The sequence below is a fragment of the Strigops habroptila genome, chromosome 4, assembly GCF_004027225.2.
Source record: "Strigops habroptila isolate Jane chromosome 4, bStrHab1.2.pri, whole genome shotgun sequence".
Lineage (NCBI taxonomy): Eukaryota > Metazoa > Chordata > Aves > Psittaciformes > Psittacidae > Strigops > Strigops habroptila.
In genome coordinates this window covers 53,981,353-54,002,546 of record NC_046358.1, presented here as the reverse complement: position 1 = coordinate 54,002,546, position 21,194 = coordinate 53,981,353, and the positions used below count along the sequence as shown (strand labels likewise).

At 38.0% G+C, this 21,194-nt stretch overlaps 1 protein-coding gene across 19 annotated transcripts in view; it reads right to left on the bottom strand.

The window, feature by feature from the left end:
• SOX6 (SRY-box transcription factor 6) overlaps window positions 1-21,194 on the bottom strand; it is a 379,634-nt gene that overhangs the window by 89,818 nt on the left and 268,622 nt on the right. For 16 of the 19 annotated variants that reach the window (XM_030481391.1, XM_030481392.1, XM_030481383.1 and 13 more), the window contains 2 exons: window positions 17,640-17,763; window positions 9,026-9,105 (listed from right to left, as the gene is read on the bottom strand). In XM_030481391.1, coding sequence (XP_030337251.1) covers window positions 9,026-9,105; window positions 17,640-17,763 — 204 coding nt within the window. The remainder of the gene's footprint in view (window positions 1-9,025; window positions 9,106-17,639; window positions 17,764-21,194) is intronic. The other 3 variants (XM_030481396.1, XM_030481378.1, XM_030481380.1) reach the window with 1 other exon arrangement.

Here is a 21,194-nt window from a genome sequence, read left to right as displayed (position 1 = left end):
ATGAATTTGGGCTAAGAATGCCATGATTTCAGAACTGTGGTGCATGTGATGGTATTTCAGCAACAGTGCTGGGACCAGATTGAAATGGTTTTGAGGACTGATCTTAGCCCTCCCCTAGGTGTTGAAGACTGCAGCAGAAGAGATAGCCTGTAGATGAGTTACTATGGATAGGTCACAGACGTGATTTAATAAAGCTGTAGACTAGTTAAATCTCATGACTTGTTCTGTTTCTAGTGTCTAGAGCATATGATGCAACTTCCTTGACAGGACTTTACCTTCTTTATTTCTTTGCTTCCAAAAATGCCAGTGGACAATGCACTCAACTATTCCTGCACCTGAAATATTTCTTCATCTTTTTTCATACTCAGCTATTTGCTATTGATTCATGCATGACACCAAAATATATGCTCCATTGTGTTGACTTCACTACATTTTGTGAATAAACCCTTCAAGTTTTGAATAATTCCTGACATTTATGCATGATGTGGTGTGTCTCCAGCCATATGCAGCCTTCATGCTGAGACTTAAGAAGAGACAGATGATTCCAATACTTTCTATGAGTTAGGATACTTTTCTAGTTTCTCAATCATATGTATTCTAAAAACTTCGCAGACCAAATACATCTCAGACAAACAGGGTGTTGGAGGCAATACCATTCCTATTTCTTCATCTAAAAAGACAGTAATAGCAACACAGTGAATTGATGAGTTCTATTTCATCTTCCATGAATTTCCCTTTCTTTCTGAATTGGGTTAGTGGAAATACCCTTTTATAATCTGAGACCCTCTGAAATAAGGCAGGGGATGATCTTTCTACTCCATGCATCTATAAGAGAATTCTTCTGCTTCTTTTGAGCATGTATGTGTGTGTATGTTTACATCTAGCAGCATCTCATCATCAAGGATCTAAGAACATCCTTGTTCTTAGAACTTTTAATTCAGACGAAAGGTGAGTTATTAAGGTGTTTTGTGGGGTTTTTTTTTCTTTTTCTGTAGCAATTAGGAAAGAATGATGATACAGAAGTATATTATTTTCTTTCGTATAGAACTGACAAAAGGCATTTTTGTCTTTAATCTGATTGCTAAGTTCCTAAACATCCAAATATGTTAACACCTTCACAGGAAAAAATCCTACATGTTTGTAATTTGTAGCCAAATTAAGCAGCTTGCTCTACAGTTATCAGAAGTATAATAAAATTCCAGAAACATTCACTTGCAGCTAATTCCTGTAAGGCATACACCATATACATTTCTAGAAAGCTTGAAGGAATCCAACTGCCAGCTTAGAGTATGCCTCCCAGTCAGCCTATTCCCCAAAGGGATGCCACAGTTTTAAAAGAGCTTTAAAAAATGTGCTCATCCCCCGATGGCACTCTATAGTACTGGTGCCTCTGGTGCTCTGTCAGTAAATGCAGCAGTAACTTATTTGCTTCTTACTGGCTTCTGAGTGAATACATACCTCAGGGAGGGAGCTTTGCAAAGCACAATTATTTTAAAATAGAGACTTGGCTTTCAGCGAGGGGCAGCCAGTGGTTAAGGCAGCGAGAACGTCTTGTTGATGCTGGGGGCTCAGACTCCTCCAGTCACTTGGGCTCAAGCTTCTGCCTTGATACAGACTGAAGAGACACAGGAAACCTCCTGCAATCCAGGCTATAAGGATGACATCCTTTTTAACATACAAGTTTCCTGATAAGTGAGTTTATGTTTGTGCCATTCATGATCTCAATGGTAAATTCTCCCTGGAACAGAGCATATGGGCCTGGAAGGCAGCTGTCCTGCTTGGTAACATCTAAAGGTGCAAAAGATAGGCATCATGCCAGAAGCCTGATCCCTAGATGCCAGATTAAAAAGTCTTCTCTCTTGGGAGAGGAGAGAAGGTGCAGGAAAGAAGCACTTCCAAAGGCGGAGGAGTGGTTAGTCATCTAAAGGGAAGAGAAATGGGGAGCTATCAATGCCAGACTGGGTGACAGTCCAGTCACTAGTGTCCTTCCTGCAGCAGGAGGAAACACAAGGCCAGGACTGGACCTAGGCTTGCCACATCCAAGATAAGTACTACAGCTGCTACAGACTATAGAAACAGTCTCTTTCTTAAACATCCCTGTAAATTTTTTATTAAATAATGTGACACTGTTCCATTAAGCAAGAATGGGAGTAACAAAGACATGATGTTTAAAGCAGTCATTGGAGATGCAGGGCATTAAATGGGTGAAAAAAGGGTCTTGCAGCTGCAATGCTGCTGTGCCAGGCTGGTTACTCTAGCTAATGGTTTTGTTTGCTTCTCTGTCCATTTTTACTAACTAGAAACAAATAGGGAGACTCCCTCTCAGTTTGATCAGGGATGCCATTACTGGAGGAGCTAGAAAAATCCCCCTGGCCAGGATTTCATCAGACTTCATATTTTACTGCCAAAAACTCCAATTTTGATGGGATGTTCTTTCGTGATTAATATCACTTTGCCAGATAATTCAGGGCTGAATATGAGAAGGAGTAGGAGAAGATAGTGTATTAAGAAAATCTGTGAAGAAAGGAGGTCATATGGTAAAATATTGAACCAATGACATAATTTTCATTGATACTGCCACTGATATAATTCAACTTGATAACACAGATATTACATACAGAGACATAAACATTCAAGTAGGGAAAGGCAGAAGTATAACTATTTCATTGATTTTAATTAAATTTTCCTAAGTATGGCAAGGTTGGCATATTTTTAATTTTATTTTCATTAAAGGGCTTGCATGGTCTCTGAGAGCCCTAATAAAATCTTTCAACCTCTTTCCTTCCTCTACCATAACCTAAATTTCTACGTAAGAAAAGGAGCAAAATGTTTAATTTACTACCTCCATATATTGAAATTTGCACACACCATTCCCTTAATTTAGGCCACTATTCACTGTATTATAATAAGGAACATTCTGTTAAAATATGCCCACCTAGAGCTCAGTAGTCTTTGAATGCTATAAAATCATTCTATAAGGCTAATGAAGACAGAAACTCTGCCTGTAACAATATTAAGTTTGTTTTCTCTAGTGATTCGAAGAAGTGAGCAATCTGTCAGTAATACATTGAGGGAAATTACTTGTCTTGTAGGAATTCCTGCTGACAGTCACTCACTCACAGTGCTGACCCAAACATCTACCCACTGACAAACAAATTAAGGTATCTAACTTTGAAAAGGTAAGTAAGTAGGTGTTTTTAATTTTGATTGGTTTCACCAAACCTCTTTCACATTTACCCAGTCACCATTCTTCATTGTGTTAAAAAAAATAAAAAAAGAAAACCCCATGGGTTTTCCATTTGAAAAAATTATTATTGCCTATATCCGAGAGTGTTATGTCAGATAAAACTGTTAAACTGTGTCTAACCAACATTAAGACTGGCAGCCCTGCCAGTGACTGACTGGGTGAGTGAACACATTACTGAGACAGCATTGTAGAAATTAATTTTCTTCAATGAAGTGATTTTTAAGGCTCATATATTTCACAATCTAAACATATGTCACTGTTTCATAAACAAAATAAATGGATTAAAATAATACATTACCAATATGCTGACACATGGAGATATTTTAATTAGAAATACTTAAGCTGCGTGATATTTAACTGCTATATTTGTTGAAAAGGAGCATGCATCATTGCATAAGACATAAGGCAGGTACATCACTTTGCATGATGTGGTACCAGAGTGGGACCAAATCACCTCCAGTGTGAGCTATCACTATCAGATCACATTAGCCCCAGTAAAAAATTGCTTTAAGATTACAACATACAGAGGAAACTCTGTAAGAGCAGCAGTCCACTAAAACATCTTTTTCATTGAAATAATAAGTCACCAAGATTCTAGTTCCCGAGAATAATATTTCTTCATAAAAAGCCACATTTAACATCTTAGCTATTTAAAGGCCATATTTACATGACTGTCACATCACATTGGCCTCTCTCCTGCACATTCTTCTTGACTTACTTTAAGGACCAGCACTAAAATAGCTGAGGAAAGCAAATGTCAACTATGTCCTGAAATTTATATGTGTGAGAGAATTGGAATAAGTAGAAATGTAATATATTGTTTACTGTACCGAGTGCCCTCTGTTCTCTAAAGGTCAAAAGCATTGTAACCTTAGAGTTACAGTTTCTGATTGTTCCCAGGGTTAAATACATTATCAAAATTAATGGTTTAAACCCCTCAACCTTCAGATATATGAGTATTCATGCCTCCATCTGCTGAACTGTTCAACTAAAAATAGCATTCTTCGGCCTTCCCTCTACTAATATTGTGCCCCTGAGGCAGGCTATGCAATGCTTCAGCAGCACACTGGATCTGCACCCAGCAGTATAAAAAAAGGTCATTTACTTTCTCTGCAATTAGAAGAGAGTATGGAAGAGTAGGATTAGACGAAAGAGAAGAAAAGAAATAGACAAATATGTGTTTAGTTAAAATTTAATTTTTTTTTAAATGGAGTATAAAAACTTCAGGCTTCAAGAACACAGCTGCAAGTATAGTTAAGACTTGCCAAGGTTCATTAGTGTTATAAGCGATAAATTTTGAAAGACAAATTACACAAATAGTTTGGGGAAAGAGTAATGAACGAAAGCTTTTTTGTTTTGCTTTTTTTCCTAGAGCTCACTTTGTTTAGGAATAACTCCAGCTAGCATCACTGTAGTGCTTCCATTTCTATCAACAGTTTATCAGTCGCGGTTGAGAGAGTTGCAACATTTCCTTATTTACCTCATAGAATGCTTTGTAGAAATATCTAAGAAAAGGCAGATTCTTTTCTTTTTAAAACAATAAAGACCGTATATTAACATTCCTTGTTTGAAAGTAAGGACATATAGGTGCCACTTCTGCCACCACGGAGACTTCCCAGTAATTAGGTTACTGCTACCAGCACCGTGAGAGCTGAGAAAGCCCATTTCACGATCAAGTTCACTCAGTTAAGAAGATTACTGGGCACACATTATCTAGAATCAGTTAATATCAGTGCAATCATCTGACAGCTAGGGAAGAATTTCAGGGAAATGGGAAAGAGGAGAAACTCCAGAGAAAATGGATATAAAAAGAGGAGCAAAGGGAAAATTATTGATGTGTTTTACTGCTCACACTGATTAATTAAAGTGACAGACTCCTGTTACACACATGCATCAGAACTGGTTCACACACCACTATGCATACCTGTTATAAGTGTATTTGGTAATGTATCTGTAAACTACTTAGCAGAAGGTTGATTTGACGGGATTCACTCACAATTGTTTGAAGCTGGAGGGGTGACCAGAAATAGCTTGGTCCTTCCTCTTAGACCATACCTACAGAACTGTTCCCTCATCAGCAAGACCCTCCCTTATGCCGAGATTCCTAACAAGGCTTGGTCCACATATTTAAATCTTCTTTGGCAAAGTTGTTGAGAAACTGGTGAGACAGGGCTGAGATGTCAACAGGAAGTGTGGAACACAACATCATCAATGCCACCCTCATGAAATAAAAAGAAACTATCTGATGTCAACTCAAAGCAGAGCAAGCCACCATTTCAGGAACATGGACTGGCATAAACATGCGGTAATTGCTGCTTTATTTCAGGATATTCAAAGCTACAACTGAATATTAATGGTATTTTACCACTAGCTGATCAATGTGATACAAAATCTTCAGAGTGGATGGGTCAAACAGGTCTGTTGCTAAAGGAGAACGTAATACTTTCATTTCATTTTTTTTTTTTTTTTTTTTTAATACAAGGTCCATGAGAGTGAAACTAGTTACTTGAGAAATTGCTAGATATAATTTCAATAGTTTTTTAACATAACCCACTGGTGAACACAGATATACAATTCAGAGAAAATATGTTTTGATATCAATGTGCTAAATAGCTTGAATAAGATGGGCAAATTATTAATTACAAATTGGCCACTGGAGAAATATCCTCTGTGGAACAATTGCTATTGCTACATGATGTACCTGGGAGTAAACCGGTTTTTGTGCTATTAGATTCAGAACTTCCATAGAAGTTGTCTTAACACACAGAAAGATGAGAACACAGCATTGTTGCTAGCTCCTACCTGAAGAAGTATCATCCCAAAAGATCATAAGTGAAAAAAGAGGGGAGATTATAAGATTGAAGCTGACAGAATTTCCACTGCAGCTGGATATGGATTAAGGAATATAACTTTGTAACTAATAATAATGCTCTGGTAAAGTTGAGATTTTAGATCTACTGCAAATCTTTTTTGCTTTAAATGGCTTTCCCTTCCCAAATTTTCCAAACATAGATATTACATGCACTCTCACATGTAGAAACAAAACCAAACCTGAAAATTAATTAGCTATTTCTCCCACTGGCTGAAAGGAGCAGAGATTAGTTTTGTGATCAGTATTTTTAAGCACTTGGGAAATATTCAGATACCATGGTCACAGCATTCATGTAAATAAATAAGAGGGTGGGGCACATGGAAGAAAGGAAGCAAAACAGAAAAAGAAGGGGGAAGGGAAGCAAAGACGGAAAAATGAGCTGAAATGTTACACTCCTAACAGTCTTCATGACGCATCAGGTATAACAACAAATTCTGTCCAACAAACACACCCAAATAAGTGCTCATTTAGGGCAGGGAACACTTAGGGAATTGACACGAAGAGAATACTAATAGCACAAGTAAGTAAAATTTACTTCAGCCATTTGACAATCAGATGAGCAGGTATCAACTGAAGGTTAAGTAGTCTATTACTTAAGGTCTCATGACCATGAAACATTAAAGGCTTTGAAATCCCATAAAAGTGAAATTAAAATAAAATAGAAAGGGGGAAAACAAACAAAAAAACCCTCTTTTACAACAAATATATCTGAAGGGAAATTTAGGCCCCTCTAGCACTCAAATGTTTCTGAATTTATTAGCAGCACTTTCTTCGCTGTTTTTTTCCCCTCTACTTGTGCTCATCATGTCTAACAGCTCAGTCTATAATTTCTGCAGATTAATGAAGTTGTACTATTGCTGTAGGTTCTGATCAAGGCTGATGTGGAAATAGATCTGTGGGTCAAGATATAAACGTGTCCTGGGCTCAGCTATAGCAGTCATTTTTCTTCTTCTTAGTAGCTGGTGCAGTGCTGTGTTTTTGACTTTCAGCCTGGAAACAACGCTGATAACATCGATGTTTTTAGTTGTTGCTAAGTAATGTTTACTCCGACCAAGGACTTTCTCAGTCTCATGCTCTGCCAGGGAGGAGGGGAAGCCGGGAGGAAGCACAGACAGAACACCTGACCCAAACTAGCCAAAGGGGTATTCCATACCACAGCACGTCATGCCCAGTGTATAAACTGGGGGCAGTTACCCGGAAGGCCCAGATCGCTGCTTGGTTCGGGCTGGGTTTCAGTGGGCGGGTGGTGAGCAATTGTATTCTCTCCCCTTGTTATTTCCCTTATCATTATTATTATTGGTGGTAGCAGTAGTGATTTTGTGTTATACCTTAGTTACTGGACTTATCTCAACCCATGGGAGTTACATTCTTTCAATTCTCCTCCCCATCCCTCCGGGGGGGGAGAAGAAAGAGGGGAGTGCGTGAGCGGCTGTGTGGTTCTGAGTTGCCGTCTGGGCTTAAACCATGACGATCTTGTAAAAGAAAAGAATGTCAGTAGTTTAGATCCTGTTTCTTTTGCAGTTGAACAGTTTTTATTCTTTTCTGCCTTGCAGTCTTGTGTAGACTCACTATTTGTTGTGTTGCATTTCAAAGGTAGCAAAAACAGTCTCTCTGTTCACAAAGCTGATTTCTAAAGTCTTTTCTCAACTAAAGTTAATGAGACTTCTGCTTCAATAAGTATTCAAATACAGATTTTCAAAGATACCTGTTATTTTTCCTTTTGAAAAACTTCCCTTCAGTTTGAACCCTGTCCAAAGTACAGTCTTAATATAATACTATCATGACCCAAAACTACTTTTTGGAGATCTTTCCCTGCAGTGTCAGGGTATTCTCTTTTCAAGTTTTGATTGTAGGTTAGGTCAGACCTAAGCTCAAGGGTCTTTTTCACCAGTTCTGGACCATCAGTGAGCACTGAGTTCTGGTCCTATTCTCACTTATCCTGAGTTAACTCTGTGACAAGAATATCAGCACTGGGTAAATATGAGAGGATTTTTAATTTGCTTTGGTTCCTCTGGAAACTTATATAATTGCACATGGATAAGTAGATATTTGGCTATTAACATGGCAGTTCTTTTCTACTCTAGGCGCAATTTATTCTTACTTTGCACCTGAACCCAACTCTACCCTAGCTCATACAGGGGTTTCAAAGGTTTACTTGCAAATAGTTACATGCATCTTTAATGGCCTTTCCTCTCATGTTCATTGTCACTTCGTTTCCACACATTTTAACCCTGAAAGCTTTTGACTGTTTCTTCATTATTTATAACATTGTTGTGTCTTTTCTTGTGAAATTAAAAACTTCTTGCCACAAAAAGCTAGCTAATAATATGGTACATAAATCTTTCTTTCACAACATTTCATTATATATATGCCAAAAATAAATGAATGACCAAACCAAGGCTCCTGACCATGCTTGGCATCTGACCAGCTTAATGCACAGAAAGGTTGAGATTACCTAAAGACAAAAGCTAAAGAGTTTGCAATTTATTGTATTGTCAGCACCACACTGTCTGAAATAAAGAAAATACCCCAGTAACACATTTATTTTGATACACTCACTGCTCCAATTAAAGGTAGTGCATTGCAGTTACAAGGGAAAGACTAAATGAAAATATAAGTACAAAAAGATCTTCGAACTTACCTCCCATCAACTGGTCATATAATTTAAAAAAAATACTATTAACTCTGCCAATATAAAATACACAGAACAATGTCTTTCACTCACAGTATCAAGGTTGGCCACATGTTGCTACATTTGCAGTCCCGTAAGTACATAAGGTGTTAATCCTCCTGGGCTGTGCTCAAAAATCATTTAACATTCAGACTATTATTTAGCATACAGCTGGTTAGCAGTTTTCCCTTAAAATGTTGGCTTCAATCCCACATTTTTTTGTTCTGGCACATACCTGGAGCTGTAAAGGGCTGAGTCCAGAAGCAGCAGCAGCTGCCATTGTTGATGGAATGAACTGCACAGGGTAGTTATCACCTGTCGGGAGAACAATGCGTGCAGGTTCAGACAATGAGCAGAGAATAGCAGCAGACAAGTGCAAACATGGACCTAGGATTGTCTGTGCTCCACAGCACTCCTCTAAGCCTAAACATCTGCAAAAACAAAAGGCTTCGCTGGGCATGGACTTGCCATTCTCCCTTGGAACTTTTTTGTTAGCAGATAGCTGGTAGGCAAACTGGCAAAACATAAATGTGATACTCGTGATTTTCATTTTCAAAAGCAGATGTTCAAATCAAGTGTATAAGCTTGGGCACAAAATGGGGCTTAAGGCCATAGACACACAGACAAGATACCCCAGGAAACCCCAGTGGTTCCCAGAGGAAAAAAATTGTTGTCACCACGTGTTTCTTAAAACAGGCGAAATTTGTTACAACCCAAGAAATTTCATTGCTGTTTAATGCAAGGTGATTTCTTTTCAGTGCCAAGTGTCTCTTTCCTGGGCAAGCTACCTATTTGGCTCACAGGTCGAGGATGATTCTCGTTTTGCTTTGAGGATCTCTGTCTTGAGACACCTCCTTTTAGGTAGCCATAGAGAAAAACAAAACTAAATCACTTTTAAACATAGCTTGAAATATAATTTTAACTTTCTCTTAGATCTAGGACCCTACTGAAGTTGATAGGTTAGGTTGAGTTACATGAAGATTCAGGCACTAAAATTTCTGTATTCTCTTCACTGGAAACTGAAAAATCTGCGCCCTCTGCATTGAGGGGACTACAAATACTCCAGAAAGTAGGAGATACAATTGATCCAAAATAAGAATGCTAACTTTGTATCTTATAGCATCTATGGATGTTCCTATGCATCTGCATCACACAGTGCCATTGGGACTGTTAACCAAGGTAAAGAATGAAGAAAGGCTGAAATACTTTAGCAGTGTAATCTGTATAATATAAAAATTAATATAGTGATAGATAGATTACACAGTAACTATTACTTAATGGAATATCACTTTGGCTCAAGCTACTTATTTAAAGTCAGTGTTATGTACTATCTGCAGGCTACATTTTAACTGGCTACTCCTCTGTACGTTTTTGAGATTTACAGTAGTCAGTCTGTTTTACATAAACTTTTCCAGACTAAAAGCAGAATGTAGCAATGAGGGAAAATACAGAAATCCAAAATAATATAATCAGGACATTCCAAAAGTTAGATTTTTTTTGCCAACCCCCTCAAATAAATAATGATAGCTGAAGCCTTTGCAGTCAAGGGAGTCCTCAGAACCCTCCCTTTTTACCACCTGAAGTGCTATTGTATTCAGCCGAGTTTAAATGTTGTTTCACTTTTTTAATAAATAGTACATGTCTAATCCAGAAGGTCTCTTTGCATCATATCCATAATACCTCATCAGGCCATTGAGCACAGTATGCGCCTGTACACAGTCCAGTAACAACTGGATTCTGATTGCATATGGAGCTCTGCTACAATACATTCACTAACACTATATTGTACTGGTCTCCCATGGAGTAATGTTCAAAATATCTCCTCTTATTTCCCCCTTCCATGAGGTTGATTTTAGTTTGCAATGATTTTGGGGGTTTTTCTTAAAAGAATAAAAAAAAATAAAACATTAAAAACTAAAAAACCCTCTAGATCCTTTTCTTAAAGTACTAAAGCTGTCTCTTTAAGGTTAAATAATTCTACTAATCTCTTTGATATTTATATGAAATTATCTGAATAAATAAGATCCGAATCTAAGTTAAATAATGTTTCTTTCAGAAATATCTTACATGGTTTTAAAAAAATCACAAAGATGTTGAACTAATGATGCTTTAAATGGAAGGGGAGGAGGGGAATAACCATCCGACTTATCAGCATGGACTGCCTTGCAGAACATTTTGGAGGCATTCTTTCTTTAAATATCATGAATTATTCATTCCTGTTCCATACAGCAATCTCTTCTTTCTCCCTCCCCCTCCACATACACTTTTTAAGTTCAATACCAGTTGCTTTATTTGTACTAAAACATTTTCCATGTGAAACATATTTTAAAAAAAATCAAACTCTAAAAGAATTCCCTGTGGCACTCCTTTTTCACAGCTGTCATGCTCCTATGGTTTGAAATAGCTGGATATTTTATACACACACACACACACAGAGTTTTGTCTTCTCAGTTAATTTAATAGTGTCTCTACCACACCCTGTAGTGTTCTCTTGCTCACCTGCTGGCTACAGTTTTTGTTACGGGAAAAGTAACTCTATAGTTATGCAATTTATTTGTTATTGAAACAATACTGTCCTTTTTCCTCCTCCTTTTAACATGTTAAATTATGGTTAAGTCCTGGTATGTCTGTGCTGAGAACAAAAATTAGCTCTGGAGTACCTCCCTGACACTAAGCAGTAAAAGCAGAGCAAAGGTACTCTTTTCTCCCTTGACGAAACTGGGCACGCAGGGAATGGACTGGTTTTAATTTTTAATTACGTATTTCCCCCTCTCATTTTCTCAGTGCAAGAATGGATCAAGAAGCTTCTCAGTAGCTGTCTTGGCAACAAATCAGTCAGTGTGTTGTAGCAATTTTTTTCAAATTTGTTTCTTGATTTGGAATGCTTGCATAAGGATCCATTCTTTTAAATTTGTACAAAAGGCAGCAGAACATGTTCAAACAGGTCTGCTTTAGGTACCGGTGTGTGCTGGCCTTTGATAACCAGGAGTGAGAAGAATGCCAGAAGAACAAACCCTGTCACGTTTCGCAAACTGATCTCTTCAATCTCCTTGCTGTGCTGATTGTCTATTTACGTTTGTTTGCTGTTATTTATACATAAATTGGTGTTTACAAGCCATGGAAGAGTATGCCAGACTTCTGTTTCATTTGTCAGGCTGAGCAACATTTCCAAATGAATAAAAGCAGTGAGAAATTGTACTGGGCAATTCTACACAGAAATAATGTAAATGTTTCTTTTTGTCTTGGATGAAGCAATAAAGCTTAGTGGACTTTATTTGTAGGATACATGGACTTACTCTCCAGATCAAGGCTCTGTGAGCTGTGAGGAAAGAAGGATGTCTGGCTCTTTTGTGACTCAGAGTAGGGGAAAGGTGTTACTTATTACTCATCTTCCCTAAAGCACAACTGTAAGACATAAACTGATTCTCCTCATCTGACTTACAAAGCATTTGGTTTCCCCATTTTCGGATTGTAACTTAAAATCCGTCTCTTTACGCATGAATCTTAAACTGCCACTTGCACTCTCTCCCTGTGTACTCACAGGAAACAGAGTTGGAAGAGACTTAAAAGATACAAATTCCAGGGCCTTACTCTCCCAGGCATAATGAACAGACCAAGGAAAGCATCTCTCTCCTCAGAGTGTATTCGGGATACAGCGAGTCGGGATACACTCCTGCAATATTCCCATACAGGGCATGCATTTTGTTTGTGCGAAGGCATCAGAATTGAGGAAGATGTTACTAGAGGTAACTGGCTACAGCAATACTATGGAACATCTCCCCTGTCCAATGACACCACCTCGGTTCTGCCTTAATTCTGGACAGGGTTTGCGGCAACACTGCCTTATTGCCATCCTTATGTCACAGCAAAATCAGTTGCCCCAACAATTGCCTGTCTGTGGGTAAAGAACTTCAGTGCAAACTCCCAGCTGAAAATATTCAGCTGACTACTACCATTTCCAGCTCTTACCTCAACATTTAGGAGCGAGGCACATCATATGGATTGCTACAACAAATCCTGAGGTTACAAATTCCTTGTTCCAACCAGTAAAACCCAACAGGGAACACATGACAGACTTTAACCCAGTGCTGGGGGATTTCCACTAGAAACAAGACTCATGCAGCACCTCTGCCATGCAAAGATACACGGCCAACTCAGTACGCAGTTGATTTGATGTATGCTTTCTGTTCTCACCTGCCAAGAGGAACAGCGGCCTAAAGAAAGTGGAGTACTGTGCTACGTAAAATTTAAACTACCTTACAGCTTTAAGGAAAAACTTCTGAAAGGTCTATTCCAAATGGAAACTGCAATGATGGATATTAGTGAAATCCAGCAGACCTAAGATGATGTTATTTGTTGATTAGCTACCATAATCAAGGAGTTTAATTAGTTTGATGACAAATATATCACACATTCTTAGGCCCAGCTGGATGATAAGAAGCCTGACAGTTTTGTTTGTTGTGCTTTATCTAATTTTACTTTCATTGATTTCAAAGGAGTTACTGTTTATTTGCCCCAATGCAAATAGGAACAGAAGCAGGCCAAAATGTTGGCTCTCTTTCTCACTATTTTTGCCACCAGCTTAGGAAAACTGTAGCCATTTTCACATTTCATTTTATTGCCAGCATAGCAAAAATCTCTCGTAAATTATTGTTGTGTATAAAGTAGAATGACCTAGGTAGGCAGACAGGAGTTGTTTCTTAGCATTCTAATCATCATCTTTATATACTTTATGTGTGAAATACAAAGAAATGCTTTGAAAATACACTGCAGCGTATCGAAACCTTTTAAAACAGAGGTTTACAATCTCCATATCTCATGTCTGTATTTTCAGTAATCTTTTAAGAGATACTTTCCACATCTGGTGAAGAACTGACATAATAGAAAACTATCATGCAAAAGTGATCATTCATTTCCAAGTCACATGGAAATGCAGCTAGCATGGAAAGCTGCCACTCTGCACCCAGAGCAAACTGGAGCTCTGTTTGAGCTCTGCTCAAAGTATGGTCTGGCTCCTGCCCAGCATTACTTTATATCTATACGTCATCATCATTCTACTTCCCCATTTCCTCTTAGCCACAAAACTTGAAGGAGGTAATACTTTAGGCACTGCAAGATGGAGGAGGAAACTGTCTTCCTCCTTATGCCACTCACTGTCTTCTCCTGTTGACCCAGAGCACTAATGGGGACAGGATAATCACATTCAGGGATACTCCAGTCCACTAACTTTTCCTGGATACGTGAGGTTGGACTTTTCCTGGATGTGTGAGGGAAGTGAAGGGAAATTTGAACTGGAAGAGGAGGTATAATGGTACTTATGTTACTCACCAGTTCCAAGTAGTAAGTATAGTGGTCACAGTCTGAAAGACAGCACAGTTGCTTTGCTGTACTTGGAATGCAAAATAATTATATTAACTGTGTAGCATCTATGGGCAAGTATCAGCTTCCTAACAGCTGCCAGTCTCAGCTTCCCAGTGGAATAAGTGGTTACCCCCACAACCAGGTACTCTACGAGGCTTGTCAAGCGCCTGCAGGTCAATAGTCACAACAGCCATTTGAGATGCACAGCGCCCTAAAGTTTTAATTAATCCAGTATACAGTATAAATACTGAAATATGTATAAAAAATTAATTAGGTGGTCTATGCAGCTCTGATTTCTCAATTAGTACTTACCATGCCGGAAAATTATATTACATGACTTTGAGATACATAAGGAAGCATGGGGCTTTGGGGATTTTTTTTTTCCTACTGTAATTATTACTTGTCATCAGCACTTGCTAACTTTGGACTGTTTCACCTCCTAGAGCTCCAAAACATTGGGGGTGGAGGGAGAGGAAGGGGTGGAAAGAGGTTTACAGCAACCTCATGTTATATTTCCTGCCAGGCAGTAGGAAACTCTGTCCTGTCAGGCATTAACGTGAATCATAGTTGTACATCAGCAATTTCTCAGGTTTTCTATTCATAATGACTTTCTGAGCTCAGGAGTTCAGGAGCAACTAAGGAATATGCTGGAAGGGACTCAGAACCTAATAAATTCTCCTCTCTTCTACAGGTCCTTCAATTGAGGACATGACCTAGTGTCGTTTGTTATAGGAATACCATTTTCTTGCTTCAAGGCAGTTTATGTGCAGATTTGCAACAGTACTCAGTAACTGCTGTCTTGGCATCGAACTAAACAGCCATGAAATCATTTCCCACTTAGTCCATGAAGATATATCTGTATGGACATCTGCACATAATCATATCCCCACTTGTACACCAAGGCAGGACTTCGCATCTTGGCTGCTCTGTCACACTAACACTGATAAGCTGCTTCCAAGTTGGAGCTGGCTTCTATCTAGCCCATTTTGCTTTGAGGGCAAAGCAAACTAAGTGACTGTGCACACAATATTTGACATTCTCTAAATGACACAGTCAGTTTCAAAAGTACTCAGCTCCCACAGTTTCTATTCTTGAAATCCCTTTCACTGTATTTTCTGAATGTCAAAGAAAAGTGATAGTGTCAAAACTCAGTCTTGCCTAGATCAAACTGGAGTAAAATGAAATAGAAACTAACCAGACAACCAAGAAGAAAATTGTAAGTATCTGAAGGATTAATCCATCTGCTACCTTTCCTCAGAAGTATGAGCAAGTCTAAACTGACAGTTCTAGAGGTGAAAGTTTCATTTCTCACAAAAGTAGAGAAGTACAGGTAGTAGCAGTCAAGTTCATAAATATTCCTTAGAAATTACTTTGGAGAACCCTCTGTATGAAAGAGTGTAGCTTAATCTCCAGTTTCATTAATTCCTTAACTACTGTGCTGAGAGTGCCAAAAATAGGAATTAATCAATACCAAGTGTAGTTAACGGCATTTTTTTATCATTATGTCTCTCCAACGGAAACTACTGACCTGCTCAGCTACCTTTGGCACACACATTGTAAAATTTAATAAATATATTAAAAATATAAATATTCTCATTTCTTGCAAGCCACTGGGTATAATCAGATCATTGTGACTTCTGGTCTTTACTAGCAACAGCTACATATAAACCACTAACATACTAGCCAACAGCTTAGCTGTGTTCTGAGGTATCTAGGCCTTGATTTTTGCCTGCACTTCGTTCTTTAAACTTGTTTTATAGATCTCTCCTCCTGCTTTCCAGCAAGTAAAAAAATGCCCTGGATCTGTATCACCTTCTGCTATGAGGTCAACAGGATATAAAGCAGTATAAGCTTGATAAAATGTTAGGATAGGTACTGTAAGGAACACTTTAGAATAATCATAGAAATCTGTTCTTCTGCAGGAAATCATGCTGGTACTCTTCTTCCCAAGTCATTATTTTACAAAGTAGCCTACAGATCCAAAATCAACACAACATGATTTGACATATCACCTTCCAGGGAGCAGCACAACCAGCAGCTTAATCATTAATAGTCACTCTCCAGAAAGTCTCTCAGATTAATATGGGGAAAGGAAGGAAACTAAAGCACATGCTTTCTCTTGTCTATGAGAAGAAAATTGTTAGCCAGTGTGTCACAGACAGTTTCCACAAGTGGCAACTCTTACGTCTTTGGAGACAAAATATTCTTCACTTTGGTCCCCAACTGTCACAAGGTGGTGATGTGTGTGAATAACCATCATCCTGTGCCATCTAGAGCTAGGTGTCTTTCAGAGCTCCATTTCAGAGCACTGCATACAGTGCACCAGTTTGCCAAATTGGAGAAGAACTTTGGGATTTCTAAACCTGAAAATAAGATAATAACAGGACAAAGATTCTGTGTTTAAAGAGGAATGTCTCTAGTCTAAAGAGATAGAAGAGAGTGGGACAAATGGAAATACTTGCTGAAATCCTGCTTGGCCTCACTTCATCTAATATTAAGTAAACTTAAGGTTTTAGGTTCAACCTGGCTTTTAATTAGTATGCGGTTTACATCATCTATTAGGAGGCTTTACTTTGGATTTGACCCTGTTCCAGCTGCAGTCAACAGCAAAACCACCACTAACATCAGTGGGAGCAGGATCAATGCTTTACTTTGTACATTTCATATTTAATGTCAAAAAAAGATACTGGTATATATGTTTTGTAGTTATTAGTTATCAGGTTAATATGCTAAAGGCAGCTTGACAGGGAATACTATTAATAAGCAAAATAAGGTTGCTGCTTCTGGACTGAGGTCACTTACAAAGAATGTACAAATGAAAATAAGGTTGACTTCTATTTACTTAACTATCTTCCTACATTGAATTCCTTTGGCAATGTGTCTTTAAACATTTAAAGCCCTGTTTACAAGGAGGCTCTGAAAGTAGCTTCAAACCATTATATCCCTAATTGAATTCCCCAGGAGTCCTGTAAACTTGGAGGAAAAAAAGAAAGAAATCATAACATTTGCTAAATCATCTCAAAACATATTTCACTGCAAGGTTATGTGACCTGTTACAAGTCTGAATGATGACTGGGATTGAACTACTGAAACCTTTTATTATTCAGATTGAAATCAAACAAAAGAGTTAGAATTTTGCACAAAAGGCAAGTATACTGAAGATAACAAAATTAATTAAAGATATGTATAATGGCATTTGTGTAATGGCACAGGTCAGATGAGAAGCAAATTACTAGGCAAGTGGGCCAATACATTTAGAGCAAAAGGTTTTATGGGAAATAAAGGTTAAAAAAATCATGATGGTCAATAACCAGTATTCCATCCACCTCCTGAAAACCAGAAGGTTTTTTTCAAGCGGAGTTGAAAAAACTCCACACTATTTCCAACCAGCTACACCTGTTATGTATCATCTATATGAAACAGATCACACAAGAAGCTACAGTTAATATCTTAAAATGTTAAATAGCTTCACGTCCTTGTCAGCTTACCTGGCTTGTAAGTTATTCCTGGGGGGAAGAGGAACCCCTGCTGGGCTGCAGCAGCCGCTGCCAGCGTCCGCTGGTCGTGTGGAAAAATTGGGATCATGAGCGGAGGCATGTGACCCTGAACCTGCTAAACAGAAGAGAGCCTCTGATCAGAAATAGCACAAATTTGTCTTGACAGGTATTTCTCCAGTACTGATAGTGTTCCTGTGTTCACACAGTTCCACAGAACCTTTGCCTTAATGTAATCCCTGCCAGTTTCACATTATCACATCAAAGCCCTCACTAACATTGTTTTCCCTCAGTGTCAAAGTCTCAGTGAACTGCACATTTTCCTACTTCTTCCTGGTCCTCTATTATTTTTTCATTATTAATATTTCTTGTCCTGGCACAAGGTAAAAAGGTATAAAACCTCTCTAAAACATCACAGGTTCTTTAAGAAGAAGAGGGGTATGTATTTCTAATAATTTTTCCCAAGTTTTCTCATCTTTGGTCACAGACAGCAGGGTGACAAGCATTTTAGAAGTAACCTAACACTGCAGTAGCTACTTTGATGTTCAGATTTTAGTACCCTTAGGGTAATTTTAATTCTGAGATCTTACAGTATTGTACTGTTCATATATATACCAACAACTCAGGTATGTTATTGCAAAATCTTATCACAGTATTAAATAGTCTTCTAGTCAACAACTCAGCGCTTAATATTTAAGGCTCCAACATCTTGGCTCCCAATTAAACTAACATCCTTTGCCATACACACCTCACTATGATACATAAATTGTTTGTCTGTTTAAGCAGTTTTATAGCTTTATGAACTATCATGTAGCTTGGTAATTAAGGAGCTGTATTCAGAGACCATTTCAGAATAAAACCTACTTTATCAAACTTAACTTGACCTTACTAAATCTATCAAAAAGCATAAACATGCAAAAGCAAAAAGTTGTTCACCTTATACCAGCATTTGTATTCGACATATAGTAAACGGGAGATGTGATAGAATTGTGTCTGTTAAATGCACATGTTAATTTCCTAGTTTCTTAGTTTATGCTACATGTGTTTCAGAGACAGTGGCTAGGATCACGAATAGTTCTCATTCACCATTCCTTAGCCCAGAAGTACCCAAGGGTTTGACTATGATTTTTCTGATCAGTAGTTAAGCAAACATGTAATGGTTTATATATCAAAGCTAGTAAATGTAGGAAGAAATTGGGTTTTTAGTCAGAAAAAAAAATTGCCCTCATCCTACCATAAACGGGTGGTATTAAATACTATTAAAAAGTTAAACTACACTTCAAGCAATTTTTTTTTTCCTTTTTTTTTCTTTTAATTTGTAAAAAACTTTTTTGGTCAAATCCCATATGGTGACCTGTGACATTGTCTAAATAGTGCCAAATTTTCTTGTCATATCCCCATGACTTTCACAACCATTGATGCAGTGCAGAAATGCTACTGTGTGTGTCTACGAGGGTTAATTTACCAACAACTCTTCTCTTGGGAAAGCCCCAAGATGTAGGTTAATAAAGGTCAAGCAAAAAATAAACACTTTACAGTATTTTTTGAATCTATTTCTCAGGAAAATCAACTTATAATGAAAAGGTCTTTGTGCAATTGCTGCTATGGCACTGGGGCGTGAAAGAAACTAGCTTTGAGCAGCTATTTCTCTCATTTTAGCTGAGGTAAGCCCGGCTGTGTGTTTTAGGATATGAGTTAAACTTGGTTAGATTGAAGTTGATCCCATGTGCCCAGCACAGGCATTTACCTCTGATAAAATGGTCCTTGTTTTGCTGTGTGGTGTTCCTTTACACTGTCTCTACAGGAATATAGCAAATGAAAACCACAGGCTTTGTCTGATAGAAACAACTGTAGGATATATCGTAAGGAATTCAATACAATACAATTTACAATAATTTTCAGTAGTTCACATCTACAGTCTAACCAAATGGGCATGCGGCTTCAGAAATATCTCTTTTGGTCACCACACACAGAAAGTATTTCCATGGGGTTGCAAATGTACATGACACCAACATAATAATACAAGACACAGAAAAGATCAGGTGAGTACATGCGTGAGTACATGGTGCATGCATACCCATAGCAATACTTTGTACCGTAGCATCTTAAAAATAATTTGAAATATGTAAGAACCAAAGCCAAGGGTTATTTCCTGATGCAATTCTGTAGAGTTGGATCCACTCCATCATATCTAAAAAGGTTTTTTTTTTTTAAAATCTCTCAAATAAAAACAATTCTGTAAGAGTGGAAAATTGCCATTGTATGTTCTGGCAATCTGCTATTCTTCCTTGAAATACTACTCTGAATGCTGGATCGGGTCCTCAGCCCATACAAATCGGTGTAACTTTGGCTAAAGGTGGCTTACATTTAGAGTGTAAGTTTGAGTTTACACTTCAGAGAGTTATACAGACTGAAAAAAGCCCCTACTGAACAGCAACCATTCCCTCCCATGGGTCTTCCCTCTGGCACATATTAAATACTATTCCTAGTTAAATTTTGTTTTCACACAGAACTATCGTACATATAGGTGTTGATTTTCAGCACAGGTCAACTGAAAAGCACAAATAAACATTAGAAAGGAAGAGAGTGTACAGGTATCACTGAATTAGTGAAGATGTAAAATGAATGCCAAGAAAACCCCAGTAGACACCTAATTTTTTACTTTTTCCTGAGGGTTTTAATATTAATATTAGTATCAGTGTTATTTTGATTTTACTGAGGTGGGGAGAAATTGGGAGGAGGGGTTGATAGGTGTACTTCATAAAATCGGCTACATGCCCAGACAGTTTAATAGCGAGATTTTTCTGAGCTCTTTCTGAAAACCAAGACTGTAGCAGATGCCTGAGAAACACTCTGACTCTGTCTCTTCCCATTCGTAAAAATAGCGTATTGTTCGATTGGCACTTTCCCCTTTTGTCTCCTCTGTGCTAAGTTGTTGATGATGCCATTTTTTGCCATCTGCCCCAGAGCTTCATTAAAGATACATGAATGGACTAACTGGGCTGCTATCTTGTGAGGAACAGGTGCTATTGTTTGTCCCCGAAGACTTGCACTAAAGATCTCACTCAGAATACTTGTGAAAGAGCATCTGCAGCAGTCAGTCAGAGAGTAACTTGGCAGAGCCCACGCTATGGGCTAGTATGCAAACAGTGTCACTCAGGGGGACTCATTTTCTCTTTCATGAAGTTTTTTTTTTTTGTGACAGGCAGTAGATGTTTGGTTTTAAACAATTCTGCCAGTCTATATCGTTAACAGAACTGTACAAATCCTGGAGGAAACCTGAGTATATTCTTTCCAAAATTCAATTCTGCAACCTCAAGTAAAATCATCTCTTATATAAAGCTACCTCAGAAAATTAATCTTTGATTCTATACAAGAAGCTCAGGTTTAACTGTGTTAAATATGAGAAGCCACCAAGATCAGGGAACTCTTAAAAGGTAGTGTACCATTCCTTTAATATCCTATCACAACTCTAACAGCCCTTGGGAACTGATTACAGCACTTCCTTGTCTGAGATCTAAGTCAGGAAGCAACTTTAGAGCAAATCAG